The 14,958-nt window shown below is 52.6% G+C and overlaps 7 protein-coding genes across 7 annotated transcripts; 3 read left to right on the top strand and 4 right to left on the bottom strand.

Annotated features, from left to right (window-relative positions):
* Positions 1–563: 563 nt before the first annotated feature.
* Positions 564–1,766, bottom strand: N7462_001593 (uncharacterized protein; the record flags this gene model as incomplete). Its single annotated transcript, XM_057073319.1, has 4 exons — positions 564–812; positions 892–1,039; positions 1,103–1,158; positions 1,260–1,766. The coding sequence occupies 4 exons, from the start codon at positions 1,764–1,766 to the stop codon at positions 564–566; spliced, it is 960 nt and encodes a 319-aa protein (XP_056936960.1).
* Positions 1,767–2,222: 456 nt separating this feature from the next.
* On the top strand, positions 2,223–3,422 carry N7462_001594 (uncharacterized protein; the record flags this gene model as incomplete). Its single annotated transcript, XM_057073320.1, has 3 exons — positions 2,223–2,575; positions 2,722–2,898; positions 2,960–3,422. The coding sequence occupies 3 exons, from the start codon at positions 2,223–2,225 to the stop codon at positions 3,420–3,422; spliced, it is 993 nt and encodes a 330-aa protein (XP_056936961.1).
* Positions 3,423–4,256: 834 nt separating this feature from the next.
* On the bottom strand, positions 4,257–6,877 carry rgd1 (putative Rho GTPase activator (Rgd1); the record flags this gene model as incomplete). The annotated part of the gene is made up of 9 exons (XM_057073321.1): positions 4,257–4,368; positions 4,448–4,518; positions 4,582–4,676; positions 4,737–4,880; positions 4,942–5,446; positions 5,511–5,716; positions 5,783–6,389; positions 6,457–6,510; positions 6,617–6,877. Coding segments are annotated over 9 exons (2,055 nt in total), but the record flags the coding sequence as incomplete, so codon positions are not given.
* A 1,541-nt stretch (positions 6,878–8,418) lies between these two features.
* N7462_001596 (putative quinol monooxygenase) lies at positions 8,419–8,996 on the top strand (the record flags this gene model as incomplete). The annotated part of the gene is made up of 3 exons (XM_057073322.1): positions 8,419–8,475; positions 8,539–8,651; positions 8,849–8,996. 3 exons carry the CDS (start codon positions 8,419–8,421, stop codon positions 8,994–8,996), a joined length of 318 nt encoding a protein of 105 aa, XP_056936963.1.
* A 1,236-nt stretch (positions 8,997–10,232) lies between these two features.
* racA (putative Rho GTPase Rac) lies at positions 10,233–11,267 on the top strand (the record flags this gene model as incomplete). Its single annotated transcript, XM_057073323.1, has 5 exons — positions 10,233–10,265; positions 10,323–10,355; positions 10,531–10,589; positions 10,709–10,889; positions 10,977–11,267. The coding sequence occupies 5 exons, from the start codon at positions 10,233–10,235 to the stop codon at positions 11,265–11,267; spliced, it is 597 nt and encodes a 198-aa protein (XP_056936964.1).
* A 916-nt stretch (positions 11,268–12,183) lies between these two features.
* On the bottom strand, positions 12,184–13,335 carry N7462_001598 (RNA-binding protein; the record flags this gene model as incomplete). Its single annotated transcript, XM_057073324.1, has 4 exons — positions 12,184–12,412; positions 12,522–12,750; positions 12,814–13,222; positions 13,288–13,335. 4 exons carry the CDS (start codon positions 13,333–13,335, stop codon positions 12,184–12,186), a joined length of 915 nt encoding a protein of 304 aa, XP_056936965.1.
* Positions 13,336–13,788: 453 nt separating this feature from the next.
* On the bottom strand, positions 13,789–14,955 carry N7462_001599 (uncharacterized protein; the record flags this gene model as incomplete). The annotated part of the gene is made up of 5 exons (XM_057073325.1): positions 13,789–13,970; positions 14,043–14,095; positions 14,150–14,248; positions 14,325–14,502; positions 14,574–14,955. Coding segments are annotated over 5 exons (894 nt in total), but the record flags the coding sequence as incomplete, so codon positions are not given.
* Positions 14,956–14,958: the final 3 nt, after the last annotated feature.

Raw genomic sequence — 14,958 nt, forward strand, 5'->3', positions numbered from 1 at the left:
TTCGGCTTTGTCGGTCTTTACCGGTCCCTATTCTATTCTTTTCTTTCCCTGCTGTCTCTCTCTACCATGTTCCCCCTTTTGCGTGTCTGCCAATCCCGTTGCTTGGAAACAAGGAATATGAAATGTGTTATGAAATTTCCTGTTCGTGGCTGTAGTTTCTTGTAGGACGCTGGCGGCTTGTGTAGTATAGGACCGACGCTGCAGCTTGGTATGTACGGGAATCTAGAGAGTAGAAATGAATAAGAAAAACAATAGAAAAGAAGAGGTAATTGAAATGAGATCTGTCAAAGATCGATGAATGAGACGAGCGGAACAAAAAGACAATAATGGTTCCAGGTAGACTAAAAAGAGGCAGCTCACTATGCAACATGGGAATTGAACGTGGGAATCCCGAAATATACAAAATCTAAACAGGAGAGAACGAAAAGATGCCCCAGCCACCACTGCGAAGAACCAGGGCTTATCGAGGAAATACCCTCGACCTCTCTCGCCAGGCCAGAAGATCCTGGGTGATGTATCAATTGACAACGGCACAATACGAAAAGTAGCTGGGCATGGGAAGGTTACAGGTCGCCCATGACACGATCGTCCGCAACGCGCATGCGCAGGAAGATGGCAACGGCCCAATCCCAGAGTTTGCGGGTGATCACGAAGACGGGGACCTCGGGCTCGTTTTCGCGGGTGAGGTGAAGTTGGAGAAGGAGGGAAGACATGCTGAGAAACGAGGCGACGGATACGACAAGAAGAGAAGCTGCAGTTTCGCGTTTGATAGTTGCGTGATTTTGCGTGGCGTGGTAGACGAACGTGAGGGTCTAGAGGGTAGGCCAATGTGGTCAGTCACTTCCTATCTTCGGCGGGGGATATGCGGGTCGAGATGTAGGTGCAACGTACCGTGGTGATGGATATCCAGGCTGGGAGAAGGAGTCTCGGGTCAGATGATGCGCCTGAAAGATAAAGGACCCAAGAAGTGATATATGCAATTAATCCGTTTGTGGTCAAGAGGCGGATTACCACAGCCGGAGGGGTGTAGTTCAGAAGCCTGCGTATAAAGTAAGTCAGCTAATCTGCTGGAGGGCTGGATGTGCGAGAAGAGGCTACCGACCATCGAGACATCATACAGTCGGCGAAGAAATAAGAAAGATAAGCAGATGCACAGCACTAGCAAAAAAAAAAAAGAGAAATTAGCCCACAAGTCCAAACCTTCGAATAAAGCGAGATAATTATGCTCGGCGTAGCCAGCCTCCAGAGTCCCTACATACCCACATGATAGCCAATGCCACCTCTGTAACCCGAAACCTCCTCTCAACGTCCCATTCCTGCCCGACACTGCCGACAATTGCTGCCGCCCAGCCCTCCCGCCCCATCCCCGGCCGGATATGCAGCAACTCGGCCAAGAAGGTAAATGCACAACGCAACCCCCACCATGCCGCAGGCAGCGTGCTCAAGGCCCGACACACCAGTAATGGAATATACCACCTGCGGTCTACGCCCAAGATCACGGCCACCCGCGGATGCAGCGGCGAGGAACCAGCCTGGCCGGAATCGCTGCTGAGTGGGGTATGGGAGATATCGGAGGTCGGGGACGGCGGGACAGCCGACGACGCGGCAGACGCCACTTCTTTGGCGAATTGGCGTGTCAACGACACAGCAGGAGGGTGCAACAGCTCTGCTGGGACGCTAGACCGCACCAGGTTTGGGTCTGGCTCGCGCGGCGGATGGGCGGGGGGAGAGTAGGGCGGAGGAGAGGCATTACGTCGAGGAGCCAGCCTTTAAACTTGGTCGCGGCATATGCGGCCGCCGCGCAAGGTGGTAGAACCGGTGTTTCTTTAAAGAGAAAGAGCGTGGAATAGGTGGGTAGGAGTAGTGTGGTTGTTCGCGTGAGCTGTATGTCCGAGGTGGTGCGTGTCGAGTTGGGCGAGTCCCCTAATCGGAAGAATTCAAGATGTAGACAAGGTGCGAAGTGCTCGCTGAATGGCGCGTGGAGACTATCCGGATGTTGGGGGAAAAAAACTCAAGTCGGCACTTGCCGTGTGGAGAATATGGAAAAGGAAGAGGGAGAGAGAGAGCGTGTGTGGTGTTGCAGTGAGAACCTCGCACTGTCGATGGAGCTTCCATAGTTGGGAAATTGCGGAGGTCGACACGTGACCATCCGCGGATTTTATTCTCTTTCGCAGTCTTTGGAGATCCAACGACCAAACGTCCGCCCTGAGTCGCAACTCGCCATGGCGTCCTCAATGCGCCTGCCAACGGGCAGCATCATTACCAGCACACGCCCAAGCCTCGTCATTACCCAGTCTTATGCCTCCGGTCTTCACCAGTACCGAGCCTTTTCCCAGGCATCGCAACGATGGGCATACCGAACGACAAACATGCGCCCTTCAAGCGTTGCTCAGCCATCGATGAAATCCCGCGCAAAAGACATGATGATGTCGCAGCTGCCGAATGATATTGGTCTCTTGCCTGGCACTTTTGTCCGGCCATTGTGGAAGGACATGCCTTCGATCTTCAAGGACCCGCGAGACCGGATATGGATGGAGTGGGTTTGGATTAAGAACGTGGTTCAAAATTATTTCAGGTGAGTCTCAGTCTTCGTCTCTATACTCCTGTCTTAAGGTCTCGAATCGGTCACGACACAATAGAGTGAAAGGCATCCGAGAAAAGAGGCATCTGAGGAAGACGACCTTGATTGTTGACAAGAACAACGGCTAACTTCGACAACAGCATTCTAATTTTTTGCAAACGAGACCTGAGCAACCTCGATTTTGTGGCCAACCAAATGAACGGGCCTTTCTTGAAAAAGTCTATCACCTGGCCAGGATTCTTCCGGTTCTTCCACGACGTACCGCGGAAAGCAAAGGCGCAAGAGCTCCTCACCAACATGTATACCGCCCTTGCCAAGTAAGTACATGTCCATCCTGCTCAACGGCTTAGTTAAACCATCTCTAATATTCCTTCTCAGTGGCGATACCCGTGAAATCCAGCGCATTTGCTCCGAAAAACTCGCTACCAAACTGACCGCCCAAATCAAGCGGCGGCCGGCAAACGAAGAAGTGACCTGGAACCTGGTTAAGTGGAATGGCAGCCCTCGGGTTCTCTCTGACCGCGCTCTCCGCCTCCCCGAGGTCCCCAATTCTGGCATTCGCCAAGTTGTCGTACGCCTGTCGTCCAAGCAGTCTATGGCCAAGTCCACTCGTGCGAGGAACGGCTCCACCGCCGTCACCGCCCCCGCCAAAGAGCAGGACTGTATCGAGTACGTCGTTATCCAGAAGATCTTCTGGCGCGGCCAAGATGCGGATTGGCGCATCTGGGGCCACGTCAAGCCGACCGACATGGATGTCGTCAACAGCGACGCCTCCTTTGCACCTGGTCTGAGCGCCATGGAACGCATGGAGATGATGAAGGAGAGCCTTGGACGGAAATAGAGCCTTGGCTGTCGTGCCGGAGGGGTGTGGAGTGGTGTTCCCTCCTTTCTCTTCTCCCAGTCTACTTTTTAAAACTTCCTTTCTCCAGCTTGTGTTAATGGTTACCTCAAATACCACCAATCCCTCCATCCCCTCACCATCCACTTTCACCCCATTTTATCCAGCCGCCCTATGGTGAGAGGCGGTGTCTTGTGGTTCTGATCGGGCCACCTGTTGCCCAGGGCGTTTTTGGTACTGTCTATTTATGAAATTTGCGCCCCGTCCCAGCCAGTGATATAGAGCATCTACCAATCCCATGTACCATAGTTATTTATATATTGAATTTACAGAATCAGATTCATCTTCCTACTTGCGTAAAGCCTTTGAATGGGAGGTGTGGGAGAGGACATTCTTAGAATAAATCATGACTGGAGGGTGAGAGTGAAAAGGGGGGGGGGTACTTGATATGGTGGGGGTAAGAGCCAATTGGAAGTATACTATGTACATGAAAGACACAGATGGCCGCAGCGTGTAGTAAAATCAAGCCTCGTCTCCAAGCGCAGATAGAGGACGAGCAGGCAGACACAAGCTAGAGTCCAAAAAGTGTTCGCAAAAGAGGAAAGCAAAAAAGGAAGTCATAGTTGAGGGGACGAGAGGGCTAAGTCAGACCGGGTACACGTGTGCTAGGAATCAAGCGGTGGTGAGGAGTGTGTTATTAGAGGAAAATGACATCCAGAGCCACCAGTGGTCCAACAAATGAACTATATTTCCACAGGTTCTCCAACGACAGGGAGGATTCCGGGAGATGAGGGGAAAGAGAAAAAAAGTGTCATTAGGCGGAAAAAGCGTGCGGATCTAGTCGTCGTCGAAGATCTGGAAGGTGTTATTGAGGATGGTCTCGATGACGCGGACTTGCCAGCCGGCGTCAGCGATGTTGCCTCCAGAGTTGGCGCCCATGAGAGTTGGCCTGCGGGTAGTCGGTTAGTTGAGTCGAGCTGAGAACAGGATGCGAGTACGCAAAGATCTTAGAGTGGCGTATAACTTACCCGAAACAGATAGCCAGGTTCCCGGCACCCATGCGGTTGTGGCTGTAGTTTTCTTGGACCTTGTTCAAGTGCTGTAGTGGGAATTAGGATACTGCTAGAAATAAAATTGGAGAGTGGGTTGAAATTCGGCATACCAGAATGATAGCCCGCAGAGTGGCGTAGTGGGCATCGGGCAGGTTGTTGATGAGAGCGTGTAACGAGTCCCGGCGGTTGATATCATCCTCAATGCCTATGTTGCCAGCGGGTTAGGCTTGGTAGAGATTGTGTTGGGCAAGGGTGAGAAACTTACGGGCAGCATCAACAAATTTGGTATAGTACTGCGAGGTAAACAGCGGGTTAGGCAGTTCCCTAAAGAACTGTTTCACAAGGCCAGCCACGCTGTTGACGTCTTGGTAGAAGCTCTCTGGGTTGGTAAAGTCGACTTGAGAAGAGTCTGGGCATTATATTAGCAAAGGTCCTTGTGAAATTACTGGGTATTTGCTTGCCAAGCTTACCATTATCAAACAGCGCCTTCAGGTGATTAATGTGGTTGGCACTTCCAGGGATTCGGTAGATACCCTCGGTTTCCAGACCAAATATTTCAACAGCCTGGAAGCACTGGTACACGATGAGCGGCACAGCAGTGCCGTCGCGGGCATAAAGTTCTTCCAGAGAGACACCAAAGACTGGTTTAAGGGGAGGCAGAGTCGAATGGAGAGTATTCTTGTCCATCGGAGGTGGACCTGGCATGAGAGGACCAGAGCCAGTGGTTATTGGAGGAGGCTTCTCATGCACCGGTGGTCCAGACACAGGGTAGGGGGGTGTTGCGACTGGGGGCGTTGCAACTGGATCTGGGTGTGCTGGGTAGGGTGATTGCTGGAATTGATCAGGACTGGCCTGTGGCGGTTGGCTGGCAGGAGAAGAAATGTTATGCTGAGAGAACGACAGGGGAAGGGTAGACTGGCGTTTGGTCTGAATGTTCGGTTGTGAGGATGGGATCGAAGGTCCAGGACCGAGAACCTTCCGCCATGTTAGTACCAAGCAAAAAGGGTATATGTTTGGAATGTATATGGCAACAACTCACGGGATGACGCTCGTATCTAGCCTCCGGCCCGGTCACGGCTCCCGGATGCCCTTCATGGCTCAGAATGAAATCGTGCAAGTCTTTTTGATTATCAACCTGGCGGACCACTTCGGCCAGACTCTTGGGTGCGAGGGCCTCGTTGGTCTCGGGCTTCATCGGGTTGACGCAAAGACCCTGGCCGAGGAGCAGCTTTTCACTAAAAGTAGCTGTGAACAGGGTAAGTAACATGCTCCCAGAACAACAACTGGTAAATTTCCCCATTCATGACTGACCAAATTTTTGTTGCTGCAACGTCAGACCCGAGTCACACTCCGCAATCAACGTCTGGAGATTATGCACTGTCGTTGGCCGCTGTGAGGACACCAACTCCTGACGAGCCGCCTTGGCCGCCGTCACCTTGGCCTGGTAGTCTTCGTCTGCATTCTGCGTCTTGCGCAGAAGCTCCTCCTCCTGCTGCGCCACTGACTTATGGCCCTTGAGACCGAACTTGCCGCCCTGTTTGTCTCCCGTGCGCACACGCTCAAGCTGCTCCGCCAAGGAATCGTACTTGGCCTTCGCCTTCTCAACCAGTCCTTCCGCATCAATGACTTTCTTCTCGGCCGCCAATCCGGACTGTTTCCACTGCTTGCGCCCCCGTTCAATGTTAGCGGCGAGCTCGGACAAGTCGTCGGACATCTGGTGGAGGGACAAGGCGAATTGCAGGCCATGGTCGGCCATGCGCTCCTGTAAATGATGAATCTCCTTGTAACTCGAGCTGTACGTGCCCTGTCGGTTCTCCGTGCGCTGCGCTGCATCATTGACTGTGCGGGACAGCTTCCGTAGCCCCTGAGCATGTTCCTCCTCCAGCGAGCCTCGTTTCTTGAGGAACGAGGAGAAATCCTGGGTGGAGGGTATTAGCGCATATGCGAACCAGCTTGACATTTGTTTTCATGGCGGAGGATCTTACCCTGGCGGAGGCGACACTCTGCTTCAATCGAGACAGGAGGGTGACGACGCCAATCTGGATGCGGAAACCAAGGGCATGATTAGCATCAGTAAACACGATGATAGGTTTGCGCGACCCCAGCGCTGGGTGGAGACGCGTCGTGCGATCCAGCCAGACTCACTTCTGAGTAGATAACCTTGTCCAAACGAGGCTTGAGCTCGTCGGGGATGACCGCGGGAGGTTGGTCGACCGGCCCCGAATGGCCGTCGGAGCGACCGGCGCTGGATGGGGGCGCATCGGACAGCACGGGGAGGGCGGTCGGTTCAGGGAGGGCCGTATTATCAGACATTGCGAGTGAATGTCTCCGGGGATTGAGAAAGCCAGGAAGGAAGGGGGGAGGAAAATAGAGGGAAAATAGAGGAAGGGGAGCAAAGCCACGAAAGCTATTATTATCGATGACAACGGATACCGATTGCTTGGCGGTGGGGAGCGGTTGAGGCGGCGATCAATGAGGTCAGTTCGGAGTTCGGGAATGCTGGAGCCTGCGAACGCAAAGCGTTGTTGATGAGCCACTCTGGACCACTCGGAACCTTCATGGGATCTCGATTTGGACTAAGGAGTTAAAGTATTCGGACCTGTGTGGCGTCCGGCAGGGCGACGTCAGCCCGACCCAGCCACAATGCGTCTTCACGACGAAACTCCGGGGAAGTGCATGTGCATGATGCGCAGGGTAGATGAGCAGTGACCTGGCATCTAATCCATATATCTATCCAGATCTATGCAAGCTACTCTCTGGTTGGTTTCAATGGGAATTTTGGTGATCAAGTAAGATACTTGTTGAATGATAAGCTTGAAAGTTTATTTCTGAATCGCCCAATACCATGATGTACCCTACAAGATGTCTGGGACCTTAGGTGTGCAATTGGTGGTGTTCTCGCCAGATATACTTGCTCCGTTCATACATGTAACTAGCAGATATGATGCCTACATGTCCATCATGCGCTACTAATGTGTAACCCTCAATCCTAAATCCAGAAATTCCGGCATGGGTAGTGCATTGGACCGGATGGCCCCCTGCTAAAGTACTCCAGCCCGGGGGCCAAGGCATGGCCGTTGCTTCAAAGCAGATTCTGTAAAATTGCGAGATTAATTAATAAGTTTTCTAAGCCCATTTTGCTTTCTTGGCTTTTTTTTGTTTCCTGGTTTCTGGATTGGACCTGAATCTCTTTTTACATAGAGGGTCCGTCGGGCGCAATCAACTGGAGTCCGTCCTTACTACTTGGATCAACAATGGCGCGCTTTGACATTTGCTGTTCCTTCATGACAATGCATCATCTAGATCCGATGATATTTTTTATGTTAAGGGCCCTGTCAGGTCCATCCTGGGCATCTCTGATCATGGGCCTCAAGTGTCTGGGAAGGATGATTTAGTGATATGATGCGCAACCATGAATGGAAGTGTAATTCGTACTTGGAGGAATTTAAGCTTGGAGCGCGTCAAACCCTAGATTCGCCGGGGACGGTCTAGTTGAAAGTCGTGTGATGGACAGAAAAGGACTGGAGAAAGGGAGCACCGTCGATTTACTCCGTATACCCAGTATACTCCGTCCACCCCCGTAGCGGATCAGATAATGAAGATGAAGGAGCGGAGCAGCCGATCTGATCATCTCATGAGCGACCCACTGCCCTGGCCCGAGGTTGCCGAGGAACCCAACAGCCTCCCAGTTCGCCATGATCCTTTAAAAAGGTGCTGATTGCCCTCCCTGGTTAATTTGCGACTTTCTTTTCTTGTCTACCTCAAATAGTGATCGCCAGTCTCTGACATTCTTCGAGATTGACCCCTCTATACTCCACGCTGGGTTCGTCCATGATTTTACTGTGAAGGCTCCCTCATACTAATTGTTCCCATCGCAGTGTTATACATCTATCCTGACTCTGCCCACGACCTCTCCACTCTTGAAATTTACAATAGAACCATACGCCATGGCCGAAGTCAACGTAGCTGCAGTGCTGTTTCCGAAGCCGGAGAAATTCAAAGAGGTAGGTTAATCCCCGAGGCCTGGTACAGAAGATCGTCTGGCACTGATATGGTCATGCCCACAGGTGGCTGCTCTCGTCGCGGAGGTGGTCCAGAAAGTGCAGGAGAACGAGCCGGACACGCTGCTGTACTACGCAATCCAGGTCCAGGACAAGCACGAGATTGTCATTGTCGAACGGTTCGTCTCCTCGACTCCCTGCCCCTCTTTTCCCTTGTGCTTCCTTCTCTAGTCTGGGCTGCGGGCGGGGGGCGATTGTACCTCGGCATCGACGGAATCGGCACTGTAGACTTCCCCTCGCTGGGGCGCTGATTTATCTGCCGCTAGTCGATGAAAGAAAGAAGAGTGATGGTGGTTCTATGCTGACTGGAGTCCAGATATAAGAATGCCGCGGCCGTGCAAGCCCACATCAAGGCGCCATATTTCCGAGCCTTTGCGGCCCAACTGCCCACGCTGCTGGTCAAGCCGGCGGAGATGCGGGCGGGCGGCTTCCTGGGCGGCGCGCCGGGAGTGTCGCGTCTGTAGTGGACGAGAGAAGGAGAGAAGGAGAGAAGGAGATTGGGAGAAGTATATAGTATAGTATATAAATAGGGCCAACTGTTCGACAATGGATCTCGCTTCGTCTTGGCGCATTCGTCCTCCCCTATGGGCCGGCGTGCCTCCGTGTCTCCATATCTTCATATCTCCATATCTCCGTCCCTCCCGCCCCCCCTGGTCTATAGGTGTATATCGGTGCACGGATCGCGAACCAGGTTCTGTAACGTGTAGACGTGACCCAACGGACCTGCGGTGCAGGCGCAGCTGGGGGTGGAGGAGGCCCGGGTGCAGGTCATCCTAAACCAATGGCCAACAAGTGGGACCACTTGACGTTTGAGGTTGGGTTTCGTTAGTCGCGCGGTTTGACGAGTTGGGTTGGCTGTTGGTGGACCTTCACCTCTTTGGCATCTGCCACTTTGGCGCTACTGAAAGTGAGTCGGTATCATTGGGGGGAGATGTCGCGAGGAGGTTGGGAGGGCGGGGGGTAGTCGACCACAACTCGGGGTGGATGCTCAAGATAGAGAGTCGCGGCGACACGGGTTCGGAGGTCTGGAGTCGTGCCAACTCGGAGGCATCCAATGATTCCCCGATCTCGAAAGGAGCAGGATCCAAACATCGCGAGTGGAGCCCTGTTATCCACTCGAAACGATCTGCTGCTGAACTGGAGTGGCGTTTATTCGACGGTCTTTTTGGTCTATTAGCGTGAGTCCGTCCAGTCGTGGACTGATCGCTTTGTCCCAACCTCCATGCCATCTTTCTAGTCTCTTTGTCTGGTCATCTTGTCATCTTGTCATCTTTCCATCTTTCCATCTTTCCATCTTTCCATCTTTCCATCTTTCCATTTTCCCCTCGTCTTCCCACTTTCCACTGCTGCTCTGTTCTTTTTCTGCTTCAACTGCCAGGTGAGCTCCCTCGCCCCTCCTTTTTTTTGCCTGGTCAGATCGGCCGTCTCGTCTCCACCAGGGCTTTTTCCCCTCCTCGTTTTCTTGAGCTCCCGCAAACTCCAGTTCCCCTTCTGCAATCCCGCCCGCCGCCCGCCTTCCCCTGAAGCTCGAAGCTCACCCGTGTTGACTGCAGGCCGTTGCGATCTGACCAAAGTCCTCTCCGGCTCTCCCTTGGCGATTTCGCGTATTTTAAGACTTGGACCCCGTTATCGATTGCCATTCGGACCGACCCCCCTTATCTCCCCTTTTGATCTCCGGGTATATATACCTTCACACAACCATGGCGACGGGACCGGCTACTCAATCGCTCAAGGTCGGCGAATCATGACTCGTGGGGATCGCCAAATGCGCTTGCTAACACTCCTTCCAGTGCGTGGTGACAGGCGACGGTGCCGTGGGAAAAGTCAGTACCCAACCCTCCCATTTCCAAACCTTAGCTCGCCGGGACATCTCCCCCCCTCAGCTTCTCCCCAGCTCCCCAGCTCGCCAGCTGCTCCCGGGATCTTGACCGAACTCACTCACCCCCTCCCTATGTGCTGAATGAAGGTCCGACTGACAATCACCGACTGGCTCTTTAGACATGTCTCCTCATCTCCTACACAACCAATGCTTTCCCGGGAGAGTATATCCCGACCGTGTTCGTTTCTCCCCCTACCCAACGTCCCCTCTGCTCCCCCGCCCCCGGGGCTCCCCGTTCCCACCCTCGGAGCAGACAGAGGACTCAATTGGCAGCGAAACTAATGCGACAGCCGACAGCTTTGACAACTATACGGCCAGTGTAATGGTCGATGGCCGGCCGATCAGCCTCGGACTCTGGGATACCGCCGGACAAGAAGATTACGACCGTCTCCGCCCACTATCCTACCCCCAAACCGATGTCTTCCTGATCTGCTTCTCGATCGTTAGCCCTCCTTCCTTCGATAACGTCAAAGCCAAGGTACGACCCGTTCGGCCTCCCAGCGCTCATCTGCATGCGTTCTTCTGCTCTCCGTGGCATGTCTTACTAACTCTCCACCTCTGCTAGTGGTTCCCTGAGATTGAACACCACGCCCCCAGTGTCCCCATCATTTTGGTCGGCACCAAGCTCGACCTGAGAGACGACCTCGCCACCACCGAAGGCCTTCGCGCTCGAAAGATGGAGCCCGTCTCGTACGAGCAGGCCTTGGCCGTTGCCAAGGAGATCCGCGCCCATAAGTACCTCGAATGCTCAGCTCTGACCCAGCGCAACCTGAAGAGCGTGTTTGACGAAGCTATCCGGTACCGTCTCCCCTTCCCTGTAGCACAAAAACCCCCCATTCTCACCAGAACTGATTGATCTCCCATTGATCAAATCTATCAACTAACTCCTCCTTCTCCTCCCAGCGCCGTTCTGAATCCGCGCCCCCTCGCCAAATCCGGGAAAAAGAACAAATGTCTGATCTTGTAGAGGTGTTGTGCATGGCCGTCTCCCTCTTTTCTCGTATGCTATAATGAATAATATATAGTTAATACGGCGTCCGGGTAGCCAGAGGCTTTTCTTTGGGCCTTGCTTGATGAATTCCATTGACTCGTTTCTTTCTTTGCGTGTTTCCCCCCTTCTTTCGTTGTTCCGGGGAGGCAGAGAAAACTACTTGTCGTCCCTCTCTTTTGCGATATCCTCTCTTTCTCTCTGTGTGTATTTTTGCGCTGCGTGATTGTGCCTGTGTTGTTCTGGATCTATAGAACTGATATAGGGTCAAGTGTTTTCCTGCAAATCCATGCTTTCTTCTTGCCCCTTGCAATTGATGCCATGTGTGTGGCCTCGTGAACGAGTCATACTACGCTAAGTGATATTTCCTTTACTTTCCCTGTGTGTGTTACCCAGAGCAAAAAGTGCTAGGTATTTTCACATCAAGGGAAGAGTTTTGGTGGGTACAATGTACCTCGTATAAATTGAAAGAGCGTCTTGGGAACTATATCTTGTCGATCAAAGCGGGAAGCATGAATCACCGTGCATTCCCTCTGCATTGCATCATGCACAGAAGACTGTATAAGTGGTATCTTCCATCAAATCATCAGAAACTATAGACAAAACACGCCCGCATATATGCCAGACTTTTTGGGGAATTCTTCTTTCTTGTCCCTCCGATAGACAATGTCAAGTAAATCAAAAACAAGAACGCTCCCGCGGAAAAAAAATCAACCCAGCAGCTGGGCCATCCACACCGTCAAGAATTAGGCGTTTTCCCGTGCAGCAAACGTAACTATATTCCCTACTGCATCCGTGGCCGACGGCTCGGGTGCACACCCGCCCACTTGTCGTCAGCAGCATCGACGGCGATGGCGTTGGCACCGCTGAATCCCTGGGCCTTCTTCTTGTCATGCTTCTTCTGATCCTTCTGGATAGACTTGGCGTTGCGCGAGCGCTCCTCGTTGAGTTTCTCGTTCTTAGCTTGGATCTTGGCTCTGCGGTGCTCGGAGTTGGCGCCGCCGCCACCAGCACTGGGAACATTGTCAGCGTCCAAGTAATGTATACTGAACCACAAGGCCGAAATTGGGGAACCTGGGGAAGGGAGACAAAAGGCACGCATGCCAAGGGGCCAAAACTCACGTCAGCTCCACATTGATCCGGCGTGGCGGGTACTTGCCATCGTCGAACATAGAGTGATGGTACAGCTTGAGACAGGTCTTCATGCGGTCGAAGTTGTCGAATTCGATGAAGGCGAAGCCGCGGCATTTGGTTGGGGCGTCTTTCTTGGTGGCGACGCGCACCGCCGCGGGCGGGTTCTTCTCGAAGTGTTTTGTGAGAGACTCGTGAGTGGCCGAGTAAGGCAGGTTTCCTGGGAGAAGCGTCAATCATTAGTTTGCTAGAACTCAACCCACAAGCCTGGCGGTCGACGTACCGACGAAGCAGATGAAACGGGAGTTCTTCTCGGCAGGCTCAGCGGCCGGTTCAGCGGCCGGCTCATCCTGGGTTTGGGCCACGGGCTCTGCTACGGCGGTCTTATTCTTCTTCCCGTCGTTCTTCTCAAGTTTCGCAGCCTTCTTCGCGGCACGTTCCGACTCGCTGACCTCAGTTTCGGCGTGCTTGCGCTTGTTCTTCCTCTCGGCCTTCTCCTTCTTCTCGGCCTTCTTCTTTTCTCGCTTCTCTTGCTGTTCGGTCTCGGAATTTTGCTCCTTGGCCTCCTTCTCCTCGACCTCCTTCGTGGCGGCCGTCTCTGCGGGGGCAACGTCGACGATCTCCTGCTCGGCCTTCTTTTCCTTCTTCTTCTCCTTCTTCTCCTTCTTCTCCTTCTTCTCCTTCTTCTCCTTCTTCTCTCCTTCTTCTCCTTCTTCTCCTTCTTCTCCTTCTTTATCTTCTTTCCCTCAGGAGCAACGTCCTCGGCCGGTGTCTCCTCTGCGAGCTTGCGCTTCTTGTCGCTCATTTTGAGAATTGAGACTTTTTTGAAGACTGGTGAGTCAGACGATTTCGTTCAATGCACTCAGCACTTTTCCTTGCAGAGTAAGAAATATGGTGCCAAATGGTAGGAAGCAAAGAAAACACAAAACAAAATGGTGAGAGCAATGCGAACGTCCAGCTCCGAAAAAATTGGGCGGAGACGGCGAGAAAATTGGGTTTTTGCCGGCTCGTGCGGAAGCGGTGAGCCCAGATCGCCGATCGCCTTCTCACTTGATCGGGCAACCCACTGTCGGGGGCACGTAGTGGATCTATAACTCCGTTCGTGCTTGAAGTTTCCGCCAGTAAAGGTGCCAACTCTTAAAAATACTACTTACTACAGCTCCCATACTACAGCGAGAATGGCCCCGAAATAAAAGAAGAAATTGCTGTAGATATTGAGATTGAGAATGAAATATCATAACGCCTTGTCATGAAGCCTTTAGAACACTAGAATCTGCACCCGGTTCTTCTTAGTTCCATACCGCTCACGCAGCTCCGGCCGAGCCAACAACTGCAACAGCGGGAAGTGTGTCTCTTTCATATCAAAAATACCCCGCTGTTTCTGGTCAATGTGGGATCCATCAATAACAATGCGCTCCAGCTCATCCACCTTGAGAGTTCCTATAAAAGATTCAAGCGAGAGATTAGTTAAAGATCAGATATCCGGTATGCGGCTGACAATTCCTTCCTTACCGGACTCGATCAAGTCAGATATTCTGGCTGGCGTTCCCGCACCCATTCCCGTCCTATATAAGCGATTAGCGCCAGCCTTTGGTGGGGATATCGACACAGAATCATACCGTGCCCGTTCAAGGAATTGCTTCGCTTCCTCAAGCTTGATGTGCTTCGCAAACAGCTTCCCTACGATCGATTCTTTGTTCTGGAAAGTTCGAAGTGCTCTAGAATGAATACAATCATCAGCGACCATACCGACTTGAAGATCTCCGATTGACCAGGCGATTATCGCCCACTTACCTCACCACATCCGCCGCTCGAAGCCCAGCCGAGGACACCACCAGCGTATGGGGGCTACCTTTCGTTTCTGACGCCTTCGACAAGTCTGCACCCTTCGGGCTAAACGCCTTGAGGAAATCGGGAAGTTTGTCCAACGATCGAGGCTCGGTGAACGAGGAAGTATCGAGGAATGCCGAATCTACAACTAGTCAGTTTCTCCCCCAGTCAAAATACACTGAAAACAACAGATCGACTCAAGTACCAACATACCCGGAATTGAAAGGTCACTAAGCTCCACCGCCGAAAGCTCCTTGTCCAGCTTCTGTGCCCGTTGCGCAAAGTAATCGGCCAGCAATCGACCATCCATCTTCCCAATGGACTCGTCAACACCACTTTTGCGATCCTGCGACTTCACATCTTGCTCCGGTTGCTGCTTGTTCTTCTTTCCCTTCTTGCGCTTTTTCTTATTCGGGCCATCCGCTGAAGCTGCCGGCGCTGTGGCGGGTGCGGCCTGAGGCTTGTTTTGCTGTGCGGACTCCTCAGCCTGGCGCTTGCGTTTCTTGTCTAGCTTGGCCGACAAGCCTTTAGGAGATGCTCCCTCGGTCATGATGATTAAATGCTTGTGCGAAAAAACCTTTAGCTCAATTGGCGCCTT

This window comes from Penicillium macrosclerotiorum (assembly GCF_028827735.1).
Source record: "Penicillium macrosclerotiorum strain IBT 26536 chromosome Unknown utg000002l_segment0_segment0, whole genome shotgun sequence".
Classification (NCBI taxonomy): Eukaryota; Fungi; Ascomycota; class Eurotiomycetes; order Eurotiales; family Aspergillaceae; genus Penicillium; species Penicillium macrosclerotiorum.